A 19120-nucleotide genomic window follows, 5' to 3' on the forward strand; every position below is an offset into this window, starting at 1 on the left:
CTGAGTTACAAATTGAAGATGGCAGCGTCTCATTTTTGAGTTATTTTTGCTTTTTGTGAAAACTAAATCTATTGATCATGCTTCATATCTGAAGAAGTCAGATGTTTTATTTAATAAGTACCATAAATAAGCAATAGTATTGCTTTACTGTAAGAAAGTAAGATTTTAAATCTGGTAAGTTAATATGTGCCGTGAACAGAGAGAGGGTTAAGTTGATGTAAACATGATGATAAACTCTCTCAAATATAACAGCATCAGTACAAGCAGGCATGCAATTGTTTTGTCAGTTGTCATTTCACAATTACTTTTTCAGTTGAATTGTAGATATATATTACACTACAAAGGTGAAAAATGTTATGTGACAATTTATTCTGGTCTCATTAAATAACATTATAAAACCTGGGGTTTTAAAACCTTTATTAGTTATGTGCCATATATACTCAATAAAAAATATATGAAAGTTGCATTTTATTGAAGTTTAAACAAATGATTCACTTCATAAGCATCATTGATGCCTTGGAGACAAAAATGACAAGAAAATTGTGTCACTGGAGAAATATTTATTGAAATAAATATGGTATGGATACAGATTGATATATATCACATAAATACTGAGATTAGGCAGTATTTTATTTTTATTTTTTTTTTTAGAAAAACTCCACCCAAATGTTTAAGATTTAGTTTCTATCCAGCTGTGACATTTTCAGGAAAACAATGTAAATAGATTCTCCTAATAAAACCTTCTGTCAGTAAACAGACAGGCAGGTTATGGTCCAAGTATTTAGCACACCTTATAGCACTACCTTAGGATTTTATTGTTCTCATGCTGAATCAAGTGTTTACATTTACTGATATATCAATAATACTCGGTCATATAGATTATTGTGAACATGTAGTATTTACATTCTCAAAAATGAGCTTCGGTTATACTGTGAAAAGATATATTGATATATAAAAATTTAGGATTTAAAGATACATTTCATCTTATTTAGGATTAAATCCAGTCCCCTACGGTGCTTTTAAAGCCTACCAACACAATACAACTTCGTTCTACTATCTCAGTGGAAAAACTGAAGGGTGAGTCATGCTGGGTCATATCTATCATACACACACAGATTTAAACATTATTCTGTACAGGAACTCTATTAGAAACAATAAACATATTTAAAGTCAACACCAAAATCGGTCTTTTTTCATCATTCTTTAGCAAACTCATATGACTGCATAAGAAACAGTTTAATAGTTGGTTAGAAAGGAAACCTGTCACTTTAAGTCCCAGATGGTGGCACTGTTCATTAATTGGATGAGAAAACTAGTGTATATTCTTAAGGAAAATCTAAGGGTTTCATGATGCGCAGAACACGAAACACACTTTTGAGTTCCACCACTATTCTTCTAAAATTTGTCAACACAAACAAACAGAAGACGCCACACAAAAATACGTTTAGAGTGTTAAAAGTACACAGTATTGATCTGTTGGAGCTCAGAGCATGCACCACCTCAAGACGGCTTGTCACCTTCTTTCTTCAGGCGGCTTCAAAAGTTAAAAACAGAGTCGCAATTTACTTAAAATCTACAGAATACTTTTCAGTCCAAACAGTGAGAAAAAACAAAAAACTTACTCTTACTCTGGTGCTTGTACAAAAGTAGAGTTATCCAAATTAAAGGTGATCAATGCATTATAAGCCTGGTGGGCCAACAGGCTTTACTTTTGTCCCCACCAGGCTAAGCATTGCTTATTTATTTAAGTCTTTTTAAAATGTTTGCATTTTTTAATACTTCTATATAGCTGGTGTTCAGGTATTAATCTTCCAATATTTCATTAAAATAATTATCAAGTGATATTTTCAAATTTCCTGTCAACTTTAAACATTTTTAACTCAAAACCATGACAGGCTGCTGGTTGAATGACTGCCCTAGCGCCCATTCACCAGGCTTTTCTGGGGGAAACTTTGGGTGATATTTCAAGTAGAGCTGAAACGATTAATCTAATCATGAAGAATCGATTACTGAAATAATTGTGATTTAGTGATCAATTACTTGCTTACTGCAGTATACAACCTCAAAAGGGCCATTTGCAGGAGGAACACCATAAGAAGAACAATAATTAAGTTAAAACTGAACAAAAATATAAACATTTTGCACTTGAGAAAATTAAAACCCTTTTGCTTCACCTGGTTCAAACTCTGTAAAAGAAAAAGGTTGAGGTTTTCACATCTGGATGTTAGAAGTACCTCTTGTAGCTGCAGATGATCCATGCAAAAAATTGAAATATGTTATTGAATTTTATGCAACAAAATATTTATTTTTCATTAATTATGAATCAGCAGAATGTGCTATTTTTTCATTAGATTGTTAAAATAATCAATAGAAAATTGATGACCAAGATAAGAATTTTTTGAAACACTAATTCTGAGCATTTTGATATTTATGGTTTCCAGGTAATAAAAACATCAAGTGATGTTTATTCAGAAGGTTAGAATATCAAGGGAACACAGGCTGATCTCCTCTTTGCTACATCACTGTAATTCATGTATAACCATGTTCTGAGTCTATATACTGTACATGGACAGAGTTTCACTTGTTGAATTAAATTACAGGAATAAAGAATCTTATTATCATTCAGTGAAATGTATCTATAAATTAAGTGGCGTAACATTAAGGATTTTTGATGGTATAAAATCAAAAATGCTCACTGTTTAAAAATGCTCACCTGTAATAATCTTCCTGACTTGGCAGAGGGCCCCCATGCAGGTGATGCCACTGCTGCTCCATTGCCATCCGCTGCAGCTCTGCAGACTGAGCATGCATGGCCTGGAGCTGATGTGAGGCAGACATGTGAGGAATCGGTCCCTGAAGTTCTCGAGGATATGCAGCTCCTGGAAAAAAATTCAGTAAAAACATTAATTCAAACCAGAAGAGCAAGGGCTGCAGAAGAAGGTGAAATCACGAACCAAATAGCGGATGGCGCAGCATCTCATGATCATGAGGAAGATCAGCGAGTAAGGGGTTTGGGATTGGGCCACCAGGGAAGGGGAATCGAGCCAAACGTGGTCCGGCGGCCAGTGGGTCGACCAGAGGATGAGGACTCGAACCTGAACGAGGGTCACACATGAAAAGAACTAAGTTTCAAACCTTCGGACAGAAAAAGTGCCAACAACTTGACCTCACCTTGACCGAGGGGGTCCTGCTGGTGGAGGTGCAGGTGGGAATGAATGTGAGAGTGCTGGTGATGATGAGGGGTGACATTGAGCATCTGCAGCCGGGCGGCTGGATCAGTTGCCACAGAGGCCATCCTCTCAGCATGAAGCCGCTCTGCAGTCAGCCTCTCGGCATAACTCAGCTCTGGGCGCATCTGAGGCCCAGCCAGCGCCAGCCTCTCACGCTCCAGGTGGCTCAGCCCTGGATGGAAGGGGGCAAAAGGGTGGGACGGTCCTGGTAGGTGGGGCAGAGCCAGCGCCCCGTGTCTAGCGAAATGCTCCAGGTGGTTGGCTGATGGGTGAAGGGTTTCCAGGTCTGGGGGTTTGACCTCAAAGCCAGGCTTCATTCGTTCGCGCAGCTCCCGCTCCCTGAAGTTCCTGAGTTCCCGCTCTCGGAGGCCGGGGTCCGTGCTGTACAGGCCGGGCATGTGATAGGCCAGCAGGGGGTCGCCTGGGCTCAGCGAGACGTAGAACGGATGGTTGCGGTTGGAGGGGGACATGACGTGGGGCCGAGCATAGTCGTTCAGGCTGCGCATGGCCGGTGTGTCGGGGCCGATGTACGGGGGCACGGCCGCCACAGTGGTGGGGGGCTGGTCAAAGGAGGGCCGGCCGTGGATCTGAGCCGTCATCTGCACTTCACTCAGGCGACTGTCATGGGAAGAGCTGGACGCCCTCTGAAAAAAATAGAGAAATGTTTATATTACAAATTAAACCCGACAGCAATGAGACTTCTGTGTGTTTACGTCCTCAAAGTGACCCCCAAATGCAAAGAAGAACAATTTTAACGTTTATTCAGCAACAGGAACAGACAGTATCATCACAAGAAAGAACTAATAGAGATGGGCTTTTGTGAAGCATTGATGAAAGTTCTGTAGGGAAGGCTGGACTGATGTGTAGTCAGAGCCAGTAGTGGTGAGCCTGTAATGTGATACACTTCACTAACAGTGATTTTCAGCCATTGTTTACACCCTGATTTACTGCATCTGGCTTTATCTGGAATTATGACGCCAGTAACAAAAAAGCTGGATAAAATGCGACATGACAATTCAAACTTCAGACGCTCTGAAAACAATTGGATGCATATCGGAATTAGTACCAAGTATGGAATTAGCACAGATCGGAATTTTGGGGGGGTAAAAAAATTGGAATTGGGCCGATCAGATTGATCTGAAAAAGCCAAATATAGGTTGCATTTGCTAACTTACAGAGTTTCTATCCGTCTCTCTCTCCCGCTCTCTGTCTTTCTCTCTCTCACGTTCCTGCCGCACGCTGAGCTCAGCCTCCCTCCTCATCCTTTCTACAGCCTCCTCCCGTTTCTTGGCCAGCTTGGAGGAAGACAGTGGAGTAAAGAAAAGATCCGTCCTCGCACAGGAGTTGTAGCCTCGATCCAAGTGTTTTATAAACCTTCAAGACAAAGCAACAGATTTAATGAGCACACAGCATCAGTCTATTTTTTCTAAAGCATTAAAGAAGACCTATTATACAAAATTCACATTTTGTACATTTATACTTCCATTTGGGTCTCAACTGTGTCTAAAAGCAGCTCAAGCATTTAAAAAAAGATCCAGCAGTTTTTTGGCAATAACTTAATGTAATTTGGTGTCTGTAAACTCATAAACCTCCCATTTGTTTAGTCTCTTTCGATGAGCATTGTGCCACCACCTAGCAACCCAAGTAGAGCTCAAGCACATTTGGCAAAGACAATGATTTTGTGAAAAAGATGTAATGAACATCCTAACAGGTTAGAATAGGACTAACTGTTCAAATATGCATAATGCCTGCAACAGTTTCCCCCCACATGTATTTTATGAGACAAAGCTGCATTGTTTTTCTCAGTTTACAGAATGATTTAGAACATACCTCGCAGACTGACTGGCGTGGCTTGCCATGTTGACAACAGTGGGCTCTGGTGAGGGGCTTCGGGGAGGAGACGGCGGGCTCTCCGGCTCCTCCACTTCATCCAGCGGCTCTTCTTTAATCTGAATTTGAGATCCTCCGGCAGCAGAGTTTGGAGAGGGTCTGGGTGGGAGCGGTGGGAAGGACGGCTGCAGGGTCGGAACTGGGCCGGCAGTGGAAGATGTGAGAGGGAGCGGAGCCGGAGCCGCTGGGAGGGATGAGGTCCCACTTTTCCCAGGGTGGCTCTGCACCTGAGACGACACTGGAAGTTGGGATGGAGCCGAGTGTGGAGGCAAAGGATGAGGCATGAGCTGCAGAGGAGGGGGAGGGGCGCCTGGAGGATGCTGGTTGGGGAGAGAGTTGAGGGGCTTCAGAGCAGGAGGTGGTGGGAGGTTAGAGGGCATCTGGGGAAAAGGTGCTGCAGATGGGTGAGGCAGCTGTTTGTGTGACGGTGGGATTGGGGTTGTAGGAGGGGGCTTGACTTGAGGTGGGTGCGGCAGCTGAGCATCCCTAAAGAAGGGCACAGAGCGCGGCGGAGTGTGAGGGGGGGAACCGTTCGGCTGCGGGGGCTGCGTGGAGCCGAGAGCAGGTGAGAAGTGTGACGCAGGAGCGAGAGGCGTGTCCAGATCCAGCGCTGCTGGCTGTGGCCTTGGACCAGGCGCCAGAGTTGCTCGGCACCCTGGGCCGGCTGTCGCAGGGGATTGAGCAGCTCCACCCTGTGGAGGGTCGGCAGAGGATGAAGGGGGGTTCTGAGCCAGGTCAGCAGAGGCTGGGCTTTGTGTCGGTTGAGGAGGAATGGGAGGGTCCTGAGAGGGAACGGCTTGGAGGAGCGGGGCGTCCGTCAGAGTCGCAGCACCAGCCTCAGCTGTGGCCCCGCTGGGCTGGGCAGAAGAGTCCGAGTCGCTCTCGTTCCCCTGTTGAGGGCTGGGAATGCTGGGAGAGGAGCTGCGGTTGTCCTGGTCGATGTCTTTGGCGTCACTGCAGTCGTCCTGAGCGCTGCGGCTTTCTGACGAGCTTTCTTCTTCTGCCTCTCCCTCTGACCGGGACCCGCCTCGTGGGTCCTTCAAGAACAAAAACTTGATTCATATCACAGAACAAAACATCAAAGCAAAAGTCCATGTAAGGTTAAAATATCTCCTCTCATCTAACAGCTTCAAGGGAAGGCGGCGTTCTGATCAACCAATCAGATGCAAACCAGGGAAGCAAGTCAAGTCAACTCTGACAGTCAGGAAATTGTGTCTAATATTTTCTTTGCTATATTCTTTAGACAAGAGAGACATGAACGTAAACAAACCATCTGTATTGGTCACATGCATCAAACTCAAGGCCTGGAGGCCAGATCCGGCCCACCACAACTATGTATGTGGCCCTCTAGACTCTAGAGCCACATAAATAGTACCATTCAGTTAATAATTGTGTGCTTAAATATTGTTTTATCAATCAAATAGGTTTTTAACAAAATACTGCCAAATTACATCAATTTTAAAAATTGTCCCGTATTTAAGTCATTGGACTCTGAGACAGCTATGAAGGAATATCTTAACAATTAGTTAATAGGAGTTTTTTAATGCGTTCTGCTACAATTGAGAAGGAAGGCAGGAAGGAAGGATAGAAGGAAAGACTGTCAGAAGGACAGATGGATAAATAGAACATGAAAGGTTATAATATTTAGATAGTGGAATTAGGGAATAATGAGTTAATATATAAATATTTTTTACATCCTGTTATTTCCCTGCTTATCCAGACCTGAAAAATCCTGAAATTAAATTTCTTGAACCTGATCTCCAGCTTGGCATAATTTGTTCTGCTGATGATGACATGGTCCGGAATGGGGAACGTCGTGGTGAGAAAATTAAATTAATCATTCAAACATTAATCCGCCCTGATATGCATCAAGGGTGCTGTGAAGACATCATTTGTCGTGATAGTGTAATTTCTTATCAGTAGTTAAACTGAATGACTTTCTGTGCTTATCTGACTGAACTACAGATTCAGGCCATTCCAACGAGCCTGTAACCATCTCATTGTTTCCTGTAGTTAATAGAATAAATTTGAAGTGTTAAATGTCTTGATCTGGTGTGTTCCGTGCGCTCCAGAATTTACTTGTGGAAGTATTTCACCTGTGCCTTTGGCCTTTTAGGCGTCATCTTTTCAGGTTCATCAGACTCCAGAGCAGGACTTTCCCTCACACGTTTTGCTGTCTTTGGCGCCGTTACCTCCTCTTTTATTTTCTGCACAAAAAGAAAAATTACACATAATTACACCAGTGTTGTCAAAGAGTCTTCACTGCTAGTTCTTACTCTCATAAAACACACCCTCTCAGATTAAAGAAGTGTCTAAGCAACCTCTGTAACTTTATTTAAAAACACAATAATACAAGTTTTACAAAAGAAACAAACTGTTAAATCAGCTTATTTCTCTTTCAAAATGGTGATATGTGGATAAGTTTATTATTTGGTGATAACAACACGATGCTCACCTTGTTTATTTTTTTGGTGGAGTCATTTTTATGATCTGCAGAGGATCTTAAGGAACTAGAGATTCCTCCAGTTGGGAAGTTCTGGTTACCAGACTGTGACTCCTCTGTGTTTGGAGAGCCACTGAACCTCCTGAGGCCACTTCTTAACGATGTCAGCTGCTTTAAAACACAACAAACAGTAATTATTGTTTCAAACAACAGCTGAAGCCAGATGACTTACAAAATGTTGTTTTTTTTTCTGTATGAAAAATATTTGTTATTATAAAGCCTAAATTGTCCTGGGCTTCAGTTGTGAGTCAATATGAAGACAAGAGCTTACAGGTGCTCTGCTCTGCCGAGTCCTCATGCCATGCTTGTTGTTCACCTCTTCTTCCCCTTTCACAGGTTTGAACATAAAGGAAGCGTTCCCAGATTTAGAAGCAGGCGGCAGACATCCGTGTTTGTTTTCGTACGTGCGGCAAGTTGTGCAGAGCAGAGAGTTGTCTCTCCCGACCTGGTGCCAATCCTTAGAAGCTGTTCAATCAACAATGGCTTTAGATGCAAGTTTCAGAAGCTGGCTAAAGCTCTTTTCTTCTGCTGAAGAACCTACTTGTTGATCCACAGTGGCTGCAGCTCTTTGTTTCCTGTTCGCTGTCTTCACTGTCGACATCATCCTCGCTGGCAGAACTGGCCTCAACTGAAGAGGATAAGCGTCACGTTTGAAAATTCAGGAACATTTTGAGATCGAATTTGTTCCTCTCCATTCAACAGAAAGCGTCAAATAAAAAATAGTTGAGAAGACTGATTACAGGCTTCAATATCACTGGTTTTGGGCTTTTTCAAAACATCTTTGAGCAGTGTGATATATGATGAGACAACAAATAACTTTAATGAGGGTTACCAAATAAAATTTGGTTAAAAAGTATGAAGTCATGATAAATTTTCTCTAAAAATGTTCAAACTTTACTTTACAGTTCCAGTTATATGAGTATACACCTTCAAAATGTAGTTTACATTTCCAAACTAAACTGGAGAGAAAACCTATTTTGTAGCCATTAACAAGGTAATTCTTTTCTTGCTCAAGTCTTTGTGAATGCTTTGACTGTGAGGTTTAGAGAAAATCAACAGGAGATATGAAATAAACCTAAGTTGTTATATAATACAAGAAATAAAAAACAAACAGTCAAATTTGTCTTGATCTTTAATCCCTGTGATTAATGTATGCAAACTTCTCACCGGCACAGCAAAACCAGAAAGTGAAACTGACCTGAATAGTTTCGAGATGGAGGGTTGACAGTCGCCGCTGCGGATCGAGTTTTCGCTTTGCGAGAGGACGGCTGCCGGCGTTGCTGTCGATAAGCTCTGGTCCCGGCGGCCTCTGGGGTTTTCTTCCAGTGGTAATAAAATGTGATCAACTCTCCCTGATAACAAACATGATTATTATTAAAACATTGTAATCATTATTCACCAATCAGTGACAAAGGGAAAACATGTAATGTATGCCAAGAAACTAATCCAAACCACACACACACACACACACACACACACACACACACACACACACCACACACACACACACACACACACACACACACACACACACACACACACCACACACACACACACACACACACCCACACACTTACAGTCTTCTTGCTGGGGAGAAAGTCTTTCCGGATGCGAAAAAAATTCTTTCCATACTGTCTCAGACCTTTGATGAACCGTTTCTAGAAGACAAACAGAAAAAATTTGAAATTAAATCAACTTCCTCAATGAATCACTTATCTGAATGGAAATGATATTGAGTTGATTCTGACGACAGAATCAAACCAATTAATTTAAAAAAATATTACAATAAGGATTGCATTAGTTTAACATTTTAAATAAATGCAAAAAATATTTTGAATATTAATACAGTTCAACATCCAATAGAACTACTATTATTAATGTTAACTGTTATCCGGTAGCTATAGAAGTCTGAAATTTTAATTACAAAGTATCTTAAGTAAGATTATTGCTTAATTAATAGTTTATCAAATGTCTGTAGGGTTGAAAGAAAGCAAGTGCCTGTCATGGGTGAGAGCCAGGCTTGAGTTTGGACGGGACGCACGTCCATCAAGGGGACACACACATTACAAGAAACCATGCACACTCACACTCTCACACCTTAGGACAGTTCAGATATATTAACTTTACGGTTGTGTTTTTTGGCAGAGATAGGAAACTGGAGTACCCAGAGAGACCCCATGCATGTGCAGGGAGAATAAGTCTTGGGATTCAAGCCCAAGACTTTCTCCCTGCAAGAAAATCTCTAAAATTGAACCATTTCAAAAAGTCGTCTCACCACATCATCTTCTGACCAGCATTTTTCAATCAGTTTGGGTAGTGGCCTCTTGACCAGACGCTGCAGAGCTTTGGCTGCATCATAATGGCTTGCATGGAGCTAAAATTGAGATGGGAACAATGTTGACATATTTTTTTGCATATCTGCACTGAAATCACATCATTTTACAAAGTTACACAATACAAAGTTTGCTCCGCACCATGTTGAGAGCGTTCAGCGTTGTATCATCACGGGAAGCTGCCAAACACCCATCCTCTGTGGATCCGCCGTCACACATCCCTGCAAATGCTGCCATGCTCCTAAAAAAAGGGTCGAAATTATGAAATATTGTGTGAAATGCATCTTAGGTTGAACATGAAAGCAATAAAGGTGCACTAAGAGGACTTCTGACCTGGCTGCTCTGAGGTACATCAGAAGGTCACAGTCATTGACTCCAGGTGTCCACATGAGCTCCTCATTGTCTATCTGGGTCTGTGCACTAGGTGCTGGTCGTGGCTGCAGCTCTGGGAGCTTGGCCTGCAGGACAAACAAAAAGTGAACTGAAAGAGCTCCGACACTTAAAAGGAAATAAAACTAAAAACCAACATTATTTGACGTTTCAACAGCAAGCAGAAAACTTGGGAAGGCGTTACTGGAACATATTCGGAGATTGTGTCTGACTGTATTGAATAAAAATGATACAAAAGAAGCTCATTACACTCGCTTGTGTCCAGCTCTTTCAGTCATGGCCGATAAGGGTCAGCACCAAAGTACTAAGAGGAAATACTTAGAAAAAAATGAAAACTCAAAACAGCTAGAAACCCAGTTGAGACTGGAACCCAGCATGTTCTTACTGGAAGGGAGCAGCGCTAAAGGCTGCAACAATGTGTTGCATAATAGATTTTATATTGGATAATAGATTCCATAAGATGCTGAAGACATTTATGGTAGTTGCCTTGTGGTGCAAATGTACTGTTATCATTTAAAGCGCATTGTTAATAAGAGAAGCAGATTTCTATACTTAAAATTTGTACTACAACCATTTTCTATTAAAATGTACAGATTCTAAATGTGTTTGTCTGGAGTCCCTGCAGGGATACACAGCACAGAAGGGAAGATCTGTTAACAAAACAACTACTGATCTTTCATCTTACAAACTGTCTCTGAATGGAAGGGTGGCAAGAAGAAAGTTAGTGTTCAAAGAAAGCCACAGGAAGTTGTGTTCACCACAAAACAAGTAAGGAAACAAAGCAAAAATGTGCAAGAGTGAAACCAACTTTTTGGAACACATGCATAATGTTATGAGTTATGAAAAACTTAAACTGCACATCACCCTGAACACGCTGTAAAACATAGTAATGGTGGCATCATCCTGTTAAGATTTTTTTATTATTATTACTTCTGAAGGGAAAGGGAAATGGATTGAGCCAAATGCTACGCAATTTTAAAGGAAACCTCCGGGACTGAAAATATTTTAAAACTTGAAACTGGAACAGAGGTTTCCCTCCCGACATGACAACAGACCCGGATATACATTTTCATAAGTGTATATAAGTTCTGACCTAAATCAATTTGACAAATTGTCCAGTTTTTGCAATGTACAGTATGATGCATGTAAATGATAATATCTGAGCAGATTGCTCAGCTTTGAAAAGCTTCGTTCCTCCAACTTTGCAACAGTAATGAATGCACCTGCAAAAGAGGCCTCAGAGGCTATTCTTACATAATCTTACACCTGAAATACTTTCAATCATCTTTTTATAACCACTGAATAAGCTGTTATATTTCAATCAAATTTACCTGGTGACTTGGTCCCACTCTTATTTCACCTTGTGTGCTGTTCAGGCTCCTAAAATAAAACACAAATTCAACTTACAACAGCATTTTAAAAGTATATGAAATGATTTCTATGTAACAGAAACTGAGTGAAAGCATATCTGATAGGTGCTTTTGTATACAGTATGTACAGACAAACAGTGTGATCTAATAAGCCTCCTGTATCATCTGAGGCTTTCCTCCCATCGCCTGGCACTGATTTCAGTCACAGATCATCATCCCGCCCCTCGCTCCTGCGATCCAATCTCAGCTCACAGTTTCTTCTATTACATGAATGAAATCCGACTCCACAGCGGCTGCAAAACACTGTCAATCAATCACGCATAAGCTGCTAATTTTTACGGTCACCATTACGAGAACAGTGTGTGCTGTTCGCAGATCTTAACAAGTTGGCAGTTAAACACAATGTGTGTACCTGTTCGGTAATAAAACGGCGGCTAAAGTGCGCTATCAGTGATAAACCGTTAAGGTTAGCATCCATAAGACGTTAATGTACATTAGCAACGATCCGCAGAGATATATATGCGCTTTAGCCTCGGGGTGAATTAAGCAGCTGCTTCACTAAATGACTAAACAAGTGTTTAATCACAGAATAATTTAAATGATGCCTCGGGATATACGTGTTAGCCACATTAAAGCGAGCGAAGAGGCGTTTTCCCCAGCGGGAGCCGCTAGCTGCTAACGAGGTAACATCTAGCTTGTTAGCCAGACACGAACTTCATGACCACTGACACTCCGGCTATTAAACACGAGCGGCCCTCAAAGTAACGCCGCCGGACACGAAAAGAAGCATTTAACACGCACTGGCCACAAGCACAAGGCGAATGACAAGTTATTGAAGTTACCTGCGCGGACTGAACAGGTCGTCCATGTCGACGGATGTTTGGTTGGTTGTGGCTTGTTGACACTACGCAGCACAGTGGGCGAGACACACACACACACACACGCACACCAACTGTGCGAATCCCCTATTACATGGCTATTCAAAATGGAGGCGGTGTAGTGGAGAGACTCGCTCTATTTTTTCAGTGCATTGACCTCAACAGCCACAGCGCAGCGTTCGCGTTTAATGTACATTACTGAGCATGTGCCGCAGACGCGCTGGGCTTCATCAACACTTACTGCTGCTGTCGCTGCACAGTCAGCCATGAATCTCAACAGCTTATCGTACCGTGTGCACTGTTGCGGTCATTAACACTGTTATGCAAGACATTCCTACCACGAATACAACTGCGCTCTTAATAATGTAAGGACTGGTACTGGCGTCTTATTACACTTTGTTTGTTTTCAAAAGAAGCATTTTTATTAAACTCGAAAAAGGAAAATGAGCATTTAAACTTATTTGAATTGTAAAGTTTGGGGACACCCATAAATGTTTAAAATGCGCAACGTTTGCGTTGTGTTCTATCAAAAATGGCGCTACCTGATATAGGGTTAGAGGTGTCCAAACTGCGGCCCCTGGAGTCCATTGTGACCCCAGGACCCATGAATGGGTCTAACTTGGCCCTACGCTAAAGCTGGTTGACAGACGGTATTAATAAGGACAAACTTGAGGTTTCTGCTTGTCAGGACCTGCCTTGCAGGTCCTGACAAGCAGGTTAATCAACCTGTCTGGGAACAGCCCATTATGTTTCCTGAGAATATTTCTTATGGCCCAGGAGTGGGGTTTATTCATCACTCATAGATAAATAAATGTTATGGTGCTGGTTTCATACTGTGGTTATTTTCTTGAGTATGATTTTTTTTTTCTCACTGCTGTCTTCCTATTTGGCCAGCAGAGGATCCCATTGGCTAAATTCAGCAGCAATCTGTCTCTGACTCTGACACACTCCTTCACTGATTTAGTGTGATTTGAAAATAAGCTCCTGTTGACACCAACAGGACATTTATTGTAATTTAGTCAAAACTTATATCAGTCCTAAAACCAGAATTATCGAGCTTTTGCCGATTTCAAGACAATTCTCACTTTGCAACAACTTTTTTTTCCTTTTTTTTTTTTAGCATTTTATGCCATTAGTCTCAGAAAGATGATGAGGTCTTGCTTTCATTTGTGGATTTACAGCAGTGTTTGGGTTTTTCATGCAGTGGCTCGACCCACTGTGGAGCAACCACCTGTTCTAGGACAGATGGGCATTTTTTTTTTTTGCATTCAGGAAGATTCATGGTCAACTGACTATCACTATCTGCAAGATCATAGCTGTCTGCAAAACAACTAATAGCCATTGAACTTCAACCTTTGTGATTGATTGTTTGTGTGAGACTCTGATTGGCTGTATCATGTCACTCCGCAAAACAGCCTGAATGTTGAAAACCTCTATGACAAAAAGAGAAAAATGACACTAAATTTAATGGTATTTTTTTCACCAACAAAACTTTATTATCTTCATCTCCAAAGTGCAGATGTTTGTTGTGAAAACAGTATTGTACTACAGTCAGACCTATTATTTTTCTCATCAGAGCTTATGGCTGACACAGCTGGTAGTTTTTATTTACTGAGAGAAGGACTTCTACACATCTAATTGTTAAACTGAAGTGTTCACACACATTTTTGCATTCACCAGTAAATGTCTCATTCACTCAATCACAGGACTCCTGAAGTTTTTCCCAGCAAACTGAGCCTTATCCCCCAACTCCTCCTCAATTCTGCCAAAGAGAGGGAAAAAAGCAAGGTGTTTTAATGCAGCAAACATTAAAACATTTCTGAACTGGCTGTTAAAAATGCAGTGTTAGATATTCTAAATCATACAATAGAGGATTTTGCAAAAAAAAAAAAAATACTTATTGCTCTTTAACTCTTATAGTGTCATCATACAAAGGTAACATTGAGTGTTTTTTGTGTTTAATATGACAGACCAACTGAAAGAGAGACTCCAATAATGGTTAGTAACACTTGGTAGCACTTTTTCAAGATATTGTATTTAGAAAGATTTCAGTCTAATTCTTGTTCATTGTAGTTGTAAGCAATTATTACTACAAAAGAAGAGACTGAAATAAGTTATTTTGACCAAATAACAGAAATTATTAAGTTTTTCAATTAAACTAAAGCTCACCTCAAGATCTGGTTGTATTTAGCCAAGCGCTCAGAACGACAAGGAGCCCCCGTCTTGATCTGGAGATGATAAAATCATTTATTTGTTTATTTATTTTTTTAGTTTTAGTTCTAATTTATGTTTCCTAAACACATGATTGACTGCTGGCGACCAGCTTCAAGTCTGTAACTTATTATCCATTCCAAAAAGGTGAAAGTTCATCATAGATATTATCTGTTTGCATGAATATATGTCTATTTAAAGCCTGAACATTGCTCTGTATGTTACCTGTCCTGTGCACAGTCCGACCACCAGATCAGCTATGAAGGTGTCCTCAGTTTCCCCAGAGCGGTGGCTCACCATCACACCCCAACCGCTCTCCTGGGCCATCTTACACCTGCAGGGTGCCGAGACATTTCATTGGAATGTCACCATCATACTGATAACTGTGGGGGGGGAATGATGTCAACTTACGCCTTCATTGACTCTGTAACTGTTCCAATCTGATTAACTTTGAGGAGCAGACAGTTGCAGGCCTTTTCCTCCACCGCCTTGCAGATGCGGCTGGGATTCGTTACAGTTAAATCATCTCCAACAACCTGGATGTCTGTACTCTCTGTGAAGTTGGTCCAGGCCGCCCAGTCGTCCTGGTCGAACGGATCCTCAATAGACACCACTGAATAAACAGGTTTTCATTAGGCCCATAGTGCGTTATAGTACAAATAACACCCCATATCCATAAGCTTTTGAAAAACGATTTCAATATTAAAATTCAGGCTTTTTGTCACAAGTAGTTGAATCACCTCAATTAGTTTCAGTGCAACTAAAATATGTAATGGCTTCTAAATTAGCCAGTCAAGTAATGTGCTGAGGTGTTTTAGCTTCCCAGCCTGTATTTTCTTCCTAATATTTTATGTACTAATAAAGAAACATTTTCAAATAGGCAAGTTTTTTTTAAAATAATTTGATTTTAAGTTCCACACAAAAATCAGCAAACAGGTAAATTCTTGAATAATAAATAGTCTGGGGTCCACTGTATGCCAGAAAGTTAAAATCTGATCTGCTCAAAGAACACCTTTTTCCAGCAAAAAGGCCTGTAGAAACTTTCACAGGTAACCTCTAAAGTTGTCTGGTTGCAGTGGATTTTCTGTAGGGGTATCAGAGCAAAGTGGGCTAAAAATGAATGCATGACACACTTTTGAGGTCCTTATTTCCAAGTTATGTGATAATTTGCCTTTCTGTGTCAAATAAATTCACTCTTAAGCACAATAGAGGTTATCATAACAGATTGCATGGCACTGGTTATCCTCAATCATTTTGTAGTTAAATAATTAATTAATCAATGTGTAAAAAGTTACATACCTGGATAATCCTTCACAAAGCTCCTGTAGAGATCTGCCAGCTCATCTGGTGTGATGTAGCGACTCGGGTCGTCAGGCGACTTGAAGTCCAGGTCGTATTTTCCGTCCCGGTAGAACTCGGATGCAGCTACGTCCATGCCGATCACGACCTCGTCTGTGTACCCAGCTTTAGCAATGGCCTCCTTCAGGAGCTCCAGAGCTTCAGGGTTTCACAGCAAACGCAAGCACATGTGGAAAAATGAAACATTTCACTGTCAACATGGTGTTGTGACTTTTCTGTTGCTTTTTGCAATTAAAATGACAAATGTGAACATTAAAGTCTTCAGGGAACTGAATTGTATGTAGACTTATGTCAGTCTCATGTTTCTGTAGTAGCATTTTGTCAAAAACTTGTTGGGATAGTATCACTAGTAAGAATTCCCACCCTCTTTATTTTCCAATATGTTTGGAGCAAAGCCGCCTTCGTCGCCCACATTCGTGGCATCCTGTCCATATTTCTTCTTGATGACATTTTTCAGGTTGTGGTAAACCTCTGCTCCGATACGCATGGCTTCTTTGAAGGTGCTGGCCCCAATGGGCAGGATCATAAACTCCTGCATGGCGAGCTTGTTACCAGCGTGAGAGCCGCCATTGATCACATTGAAGGCCTGGTGGTGAAGGAAAAGAGAAGAGACACAAAGCCTGTAGTTAATTGAAAGACAGGAAACCTGTGAATGTGTGTTTGCTGCTTAATGGAAAGTCTCACCGGCACGGGCAAGATGACCTCAGGGTTACCTGCCAGGTCCGCAATGTGGCGGTATAGGGGAACTCCTTTTTCTGCAGCGCCAGCTTTGCAAACAGCCAGAGAAACACCAAGGATGGCGTTTGCACCAAATTTGGCTACAATAAATTAAATGAAATTCATGCATTTAGATTATTAGTGAAAGCTTAGCAGAAAGACAACAAAATACACAAATTTTATACACACAAGACTTCAGCTAAAATTGAACAAGAAATTGAAGATAGTGATAGATGAAGTTACACACAGATGGTTTCTTACATTTGTTCTCGGTGCCGTCCAAATCGATCATCATCTGGTCAATTTTCTCTTGATCAACCACTGATACATCCTGAAGAAACAGGAAGTATCACACATCTGATTTACAGTATTTGATATACAAATCAAATACAGGGAACATAACTGCTGTCTTACCTCACTGACAAGTGCAGGGGCGATAGTTGAATTAATGTGTTCGACAGCCTGGGAGACGCCTGTTATGAGGAGTTAATTATGCTCTCACTGCATAATGCACAAGTCACTCAAAGGGACAAATTACAAAACACATTACACCTTCAGTGCTCCTAATTTGCACCAAATGCATGAGTGACAATATTTTAGTTTAATAAAGAAGTTAATCAGAGTCAAAAAATCCACCCTGTATTGATGCCAGAGCCCATCCAATATTGTACATTAAAGGAATTTGATTTGGGGGCCTTCCAGCTAGCATCAGCGACTACAGCTTGACTAAAGGTGCATTTCCACTGCAGGAATGTGTAAAACAACCAAGGTATAAAGTATAATAACATATTTTAAAAAGATAGAAAATCTTTACTGTCTAACTTCATGGAATAAAGTGGAACATTTTCAACATCAAAAATTCTTCCTTGATAACCAACTAATTTAAGTTTGCACAAAATTCAGTTCAGTGCAACTAGGAGGCCCCCGTTGGTTTGGAGGGTTTCTTATGCCTTCGATTGTCTGATTAATGTCCTATTTTGCTCTCCATTCACCACGCACAGATGTATAAACAATTGCAAAGCAAAGTTTCTAATGAGATAGTATTGATTGCATAATTCTTTAGTTATCAAATGGACATGAAAACATTCCCTTTCATTTAAAATGCAGTGTATTTGTCTAATAGTAGAGACAACAAAGAACACGAATGAGAGGAAGCACACAGATACATGAAATAGATGTGAATATTTAAATTATGAGGGAAATAAAGCCTGTCAACATTTTAGGCAAAGGCACAAATTCATCAAGTTGTTTCCAGCATTAAACAACAATAATGACACAAAGACCTTTCCCCAGGAAGCGAGACTTGTCATTGTCTCTCAGCTCCAGAGCTTCATAGATCCCAGTAGAAGCACCGCTGGGAACAGCAGCCCGAAACAGACCTGGAAATCATCCAGAGGAACAAGAACACCAAACACAATGAGTAAACAACTTAAAAAGCTACATTTTCCCCCCAGAAGATTTATATTTTTAACTGAGCCGCACTGTTGCTGTATTCGAGTTTATCAGGAGGATGCTACATGATAACGGTGGTGACAATGCAGTGTGCATAAAGTGTGCAAAAGCAGCAATATAATATAAAGTCAGGTTGCTGCTTAACAAGTTTCTAGACAATTGTTTAGTTTCCAGAAACAGACAGACAGATGTTCAATCAGATGTTCCAGATTTCTTTGCATTATTTCCCACAGGTTGAAAGTCTATGGCAGTGTAGCACTAAAGCAATACTGACCAACTTTTCCTAAAAGTTTTGCAAGCAGTTTGTTGGAAAAGCAATTAAAGTGCTTTTGGGGAGTTCACGTAAATGATGGGTGAGAAATTGGAACACATCCAAAGTTCAATTATAGTTTATCATTATAAGAACACATTGTCAATAAAATTTACATTCTGAAATCCAGGAACAGAAACTTATTGAAGCAAAGTGTGCAGGCCTACCTTTATCAGTATAAAGATCAACCTCCACTGTGGGGTTTCCACGAGAATCAAAGATCTCTCTGGCGTGGATCTTAATAATAGACATGGTGCACACCTGAAGATGAGACACAGGTACACTTGTCAATACTGAAACAAACAAACAAAAAGATTTCAATGAAGTTATCAGTAGGTAATAATAATTACTGAACCTCTTCCTCTACCTGCAGTACTCAAAAATATCCTGACCTCACTGCAAGCTTAGGAGAGCCAACAGACAAACTGCTACTTTAATTGGATTAGGTTTGTTCTGCTGATGAGTCACATGGATGGC

The 19120-nt window shown here is 40.8% G+C and overlaps 2 protein-coding genes across 5 annotated transcripts; both read right to left on the reverse strand.

Annotated features, from left to right (window-relative positions):
- Positions 1 to 540: 540 nt before the first annotated feature.
- Positions 541 to 12810, reverse strand: rereb (arginine-glutamic acid dipeptide (RE) repeats b). Of its 3 annotated transcripts, XR_008605100.1 has the most exons (18): positions 12559 to 12810; positions 11678 to 11726; positions 10290 to 10414; positions 10098 to 10197; positions 9899 to 9997; positions 9201 to 9281; positions 8822 to 8975; positions 8165 to 8251; positions 7895 to 8088; positions 7576 to 7734; positions 7217 to 7327; positions 5061 to 6157; positions 4406 to 4604; positions 3172 to 3874; positions 2955 to 3095; positions 2714 to 2879; positions 2175 to 2243; positions 541 to 1534 (listed from the first exon to the last, which is right to left on the reverse strand). XR_008605100.1 is itself a non-coding variant. In XM_055023384.1 (17 exons), exons 1-17 carry the CDS (start codon positions 12582 to 12584, stop codon positions 1501 to 1503), a joined length of 3522 nt encoding a protein of 1173 aa, XP_054879359.1. In that variant the 5' UTR covers positions 12585 to 12809; the 3' UTR covers positions 541 to 1500. The 3 variants fall into 3 exon arrangements, 2 of the variants coding, with proteins under 2 accessions (XP_054879359.1, XP_054879349.1); XM_055023384.1 differs by lacking the exon at positions 2175 to 2243 and having other exon boundaries at positions 7576 to 7731; positions 12559 to 12809; XM_055023374.1 differs by lacking the exon at positions 2175 to 2243 and having other exon boundaries at positions 12559 to 12809.
- Positions 12811 to 14057: 1247 nt separating this feature from the next.
- On the reverse strand, positions 14058 to 19068 carry eno1b (enolase 1b, (alpha)). Of its 2 annotated transcripts, none has more exons than XM_055023522.1 (12): positions 19011 to 19068; positions 18811 to 18904; positions 18165 to 18260; positions 17296 to 17354; positions 17143 to 17212; positions 16849 to 16982; positions 16528 to 16750; positions 16105 to 16302; positions 15217 to 15418; positions 15031 to 15139; positions 14764 to 14822; positions 14058 to 14356 (listed from the first exon to the last, which is right to left on the reverse strand). In XM_055023522.1, the coding sequence occupies exons 2-12, from the start codon at positions 18893 to 18895 to the stop codon at positions 14287 to 14289; spliced, it is 1305 nt and encodes a 434-aa protein (XP_054879497.1). In that variant the 5' UTR covers positions 18896 to 18904; positions 19011 to 19068; the 3' UTR covers positions 14058 to 14286. The 2 variants fall into 2 exon arrangements, with proteins under 2 accessions (XP_054879497.1, XP_054879502.1); XM_055023527.1 differs by having other exon boundaries at positions 18999 to 19056.
- Between the last annotated feature and the right edge of the window lie 52 nt (positions 19069 to 19120).

This window comes from Poeciliopsis prolifica, unplaced genomic scaffold (assembly GCF_027474105.1).
Source record: "Poeciliopsis prolifica strain line A6 unplaced genomic scaffold, Auburn_PproV2 SCAFFOLD003, whole genome shotgun sequence".
NCBI classification, from domain to species: domain Eukaryota; kingdom Metazoa; phylum Chordata; class Actinopteri; order Cyprinodontiformes; family Poeciliidae; genus Poeciliopsis; species Poeciliopsis prolifica.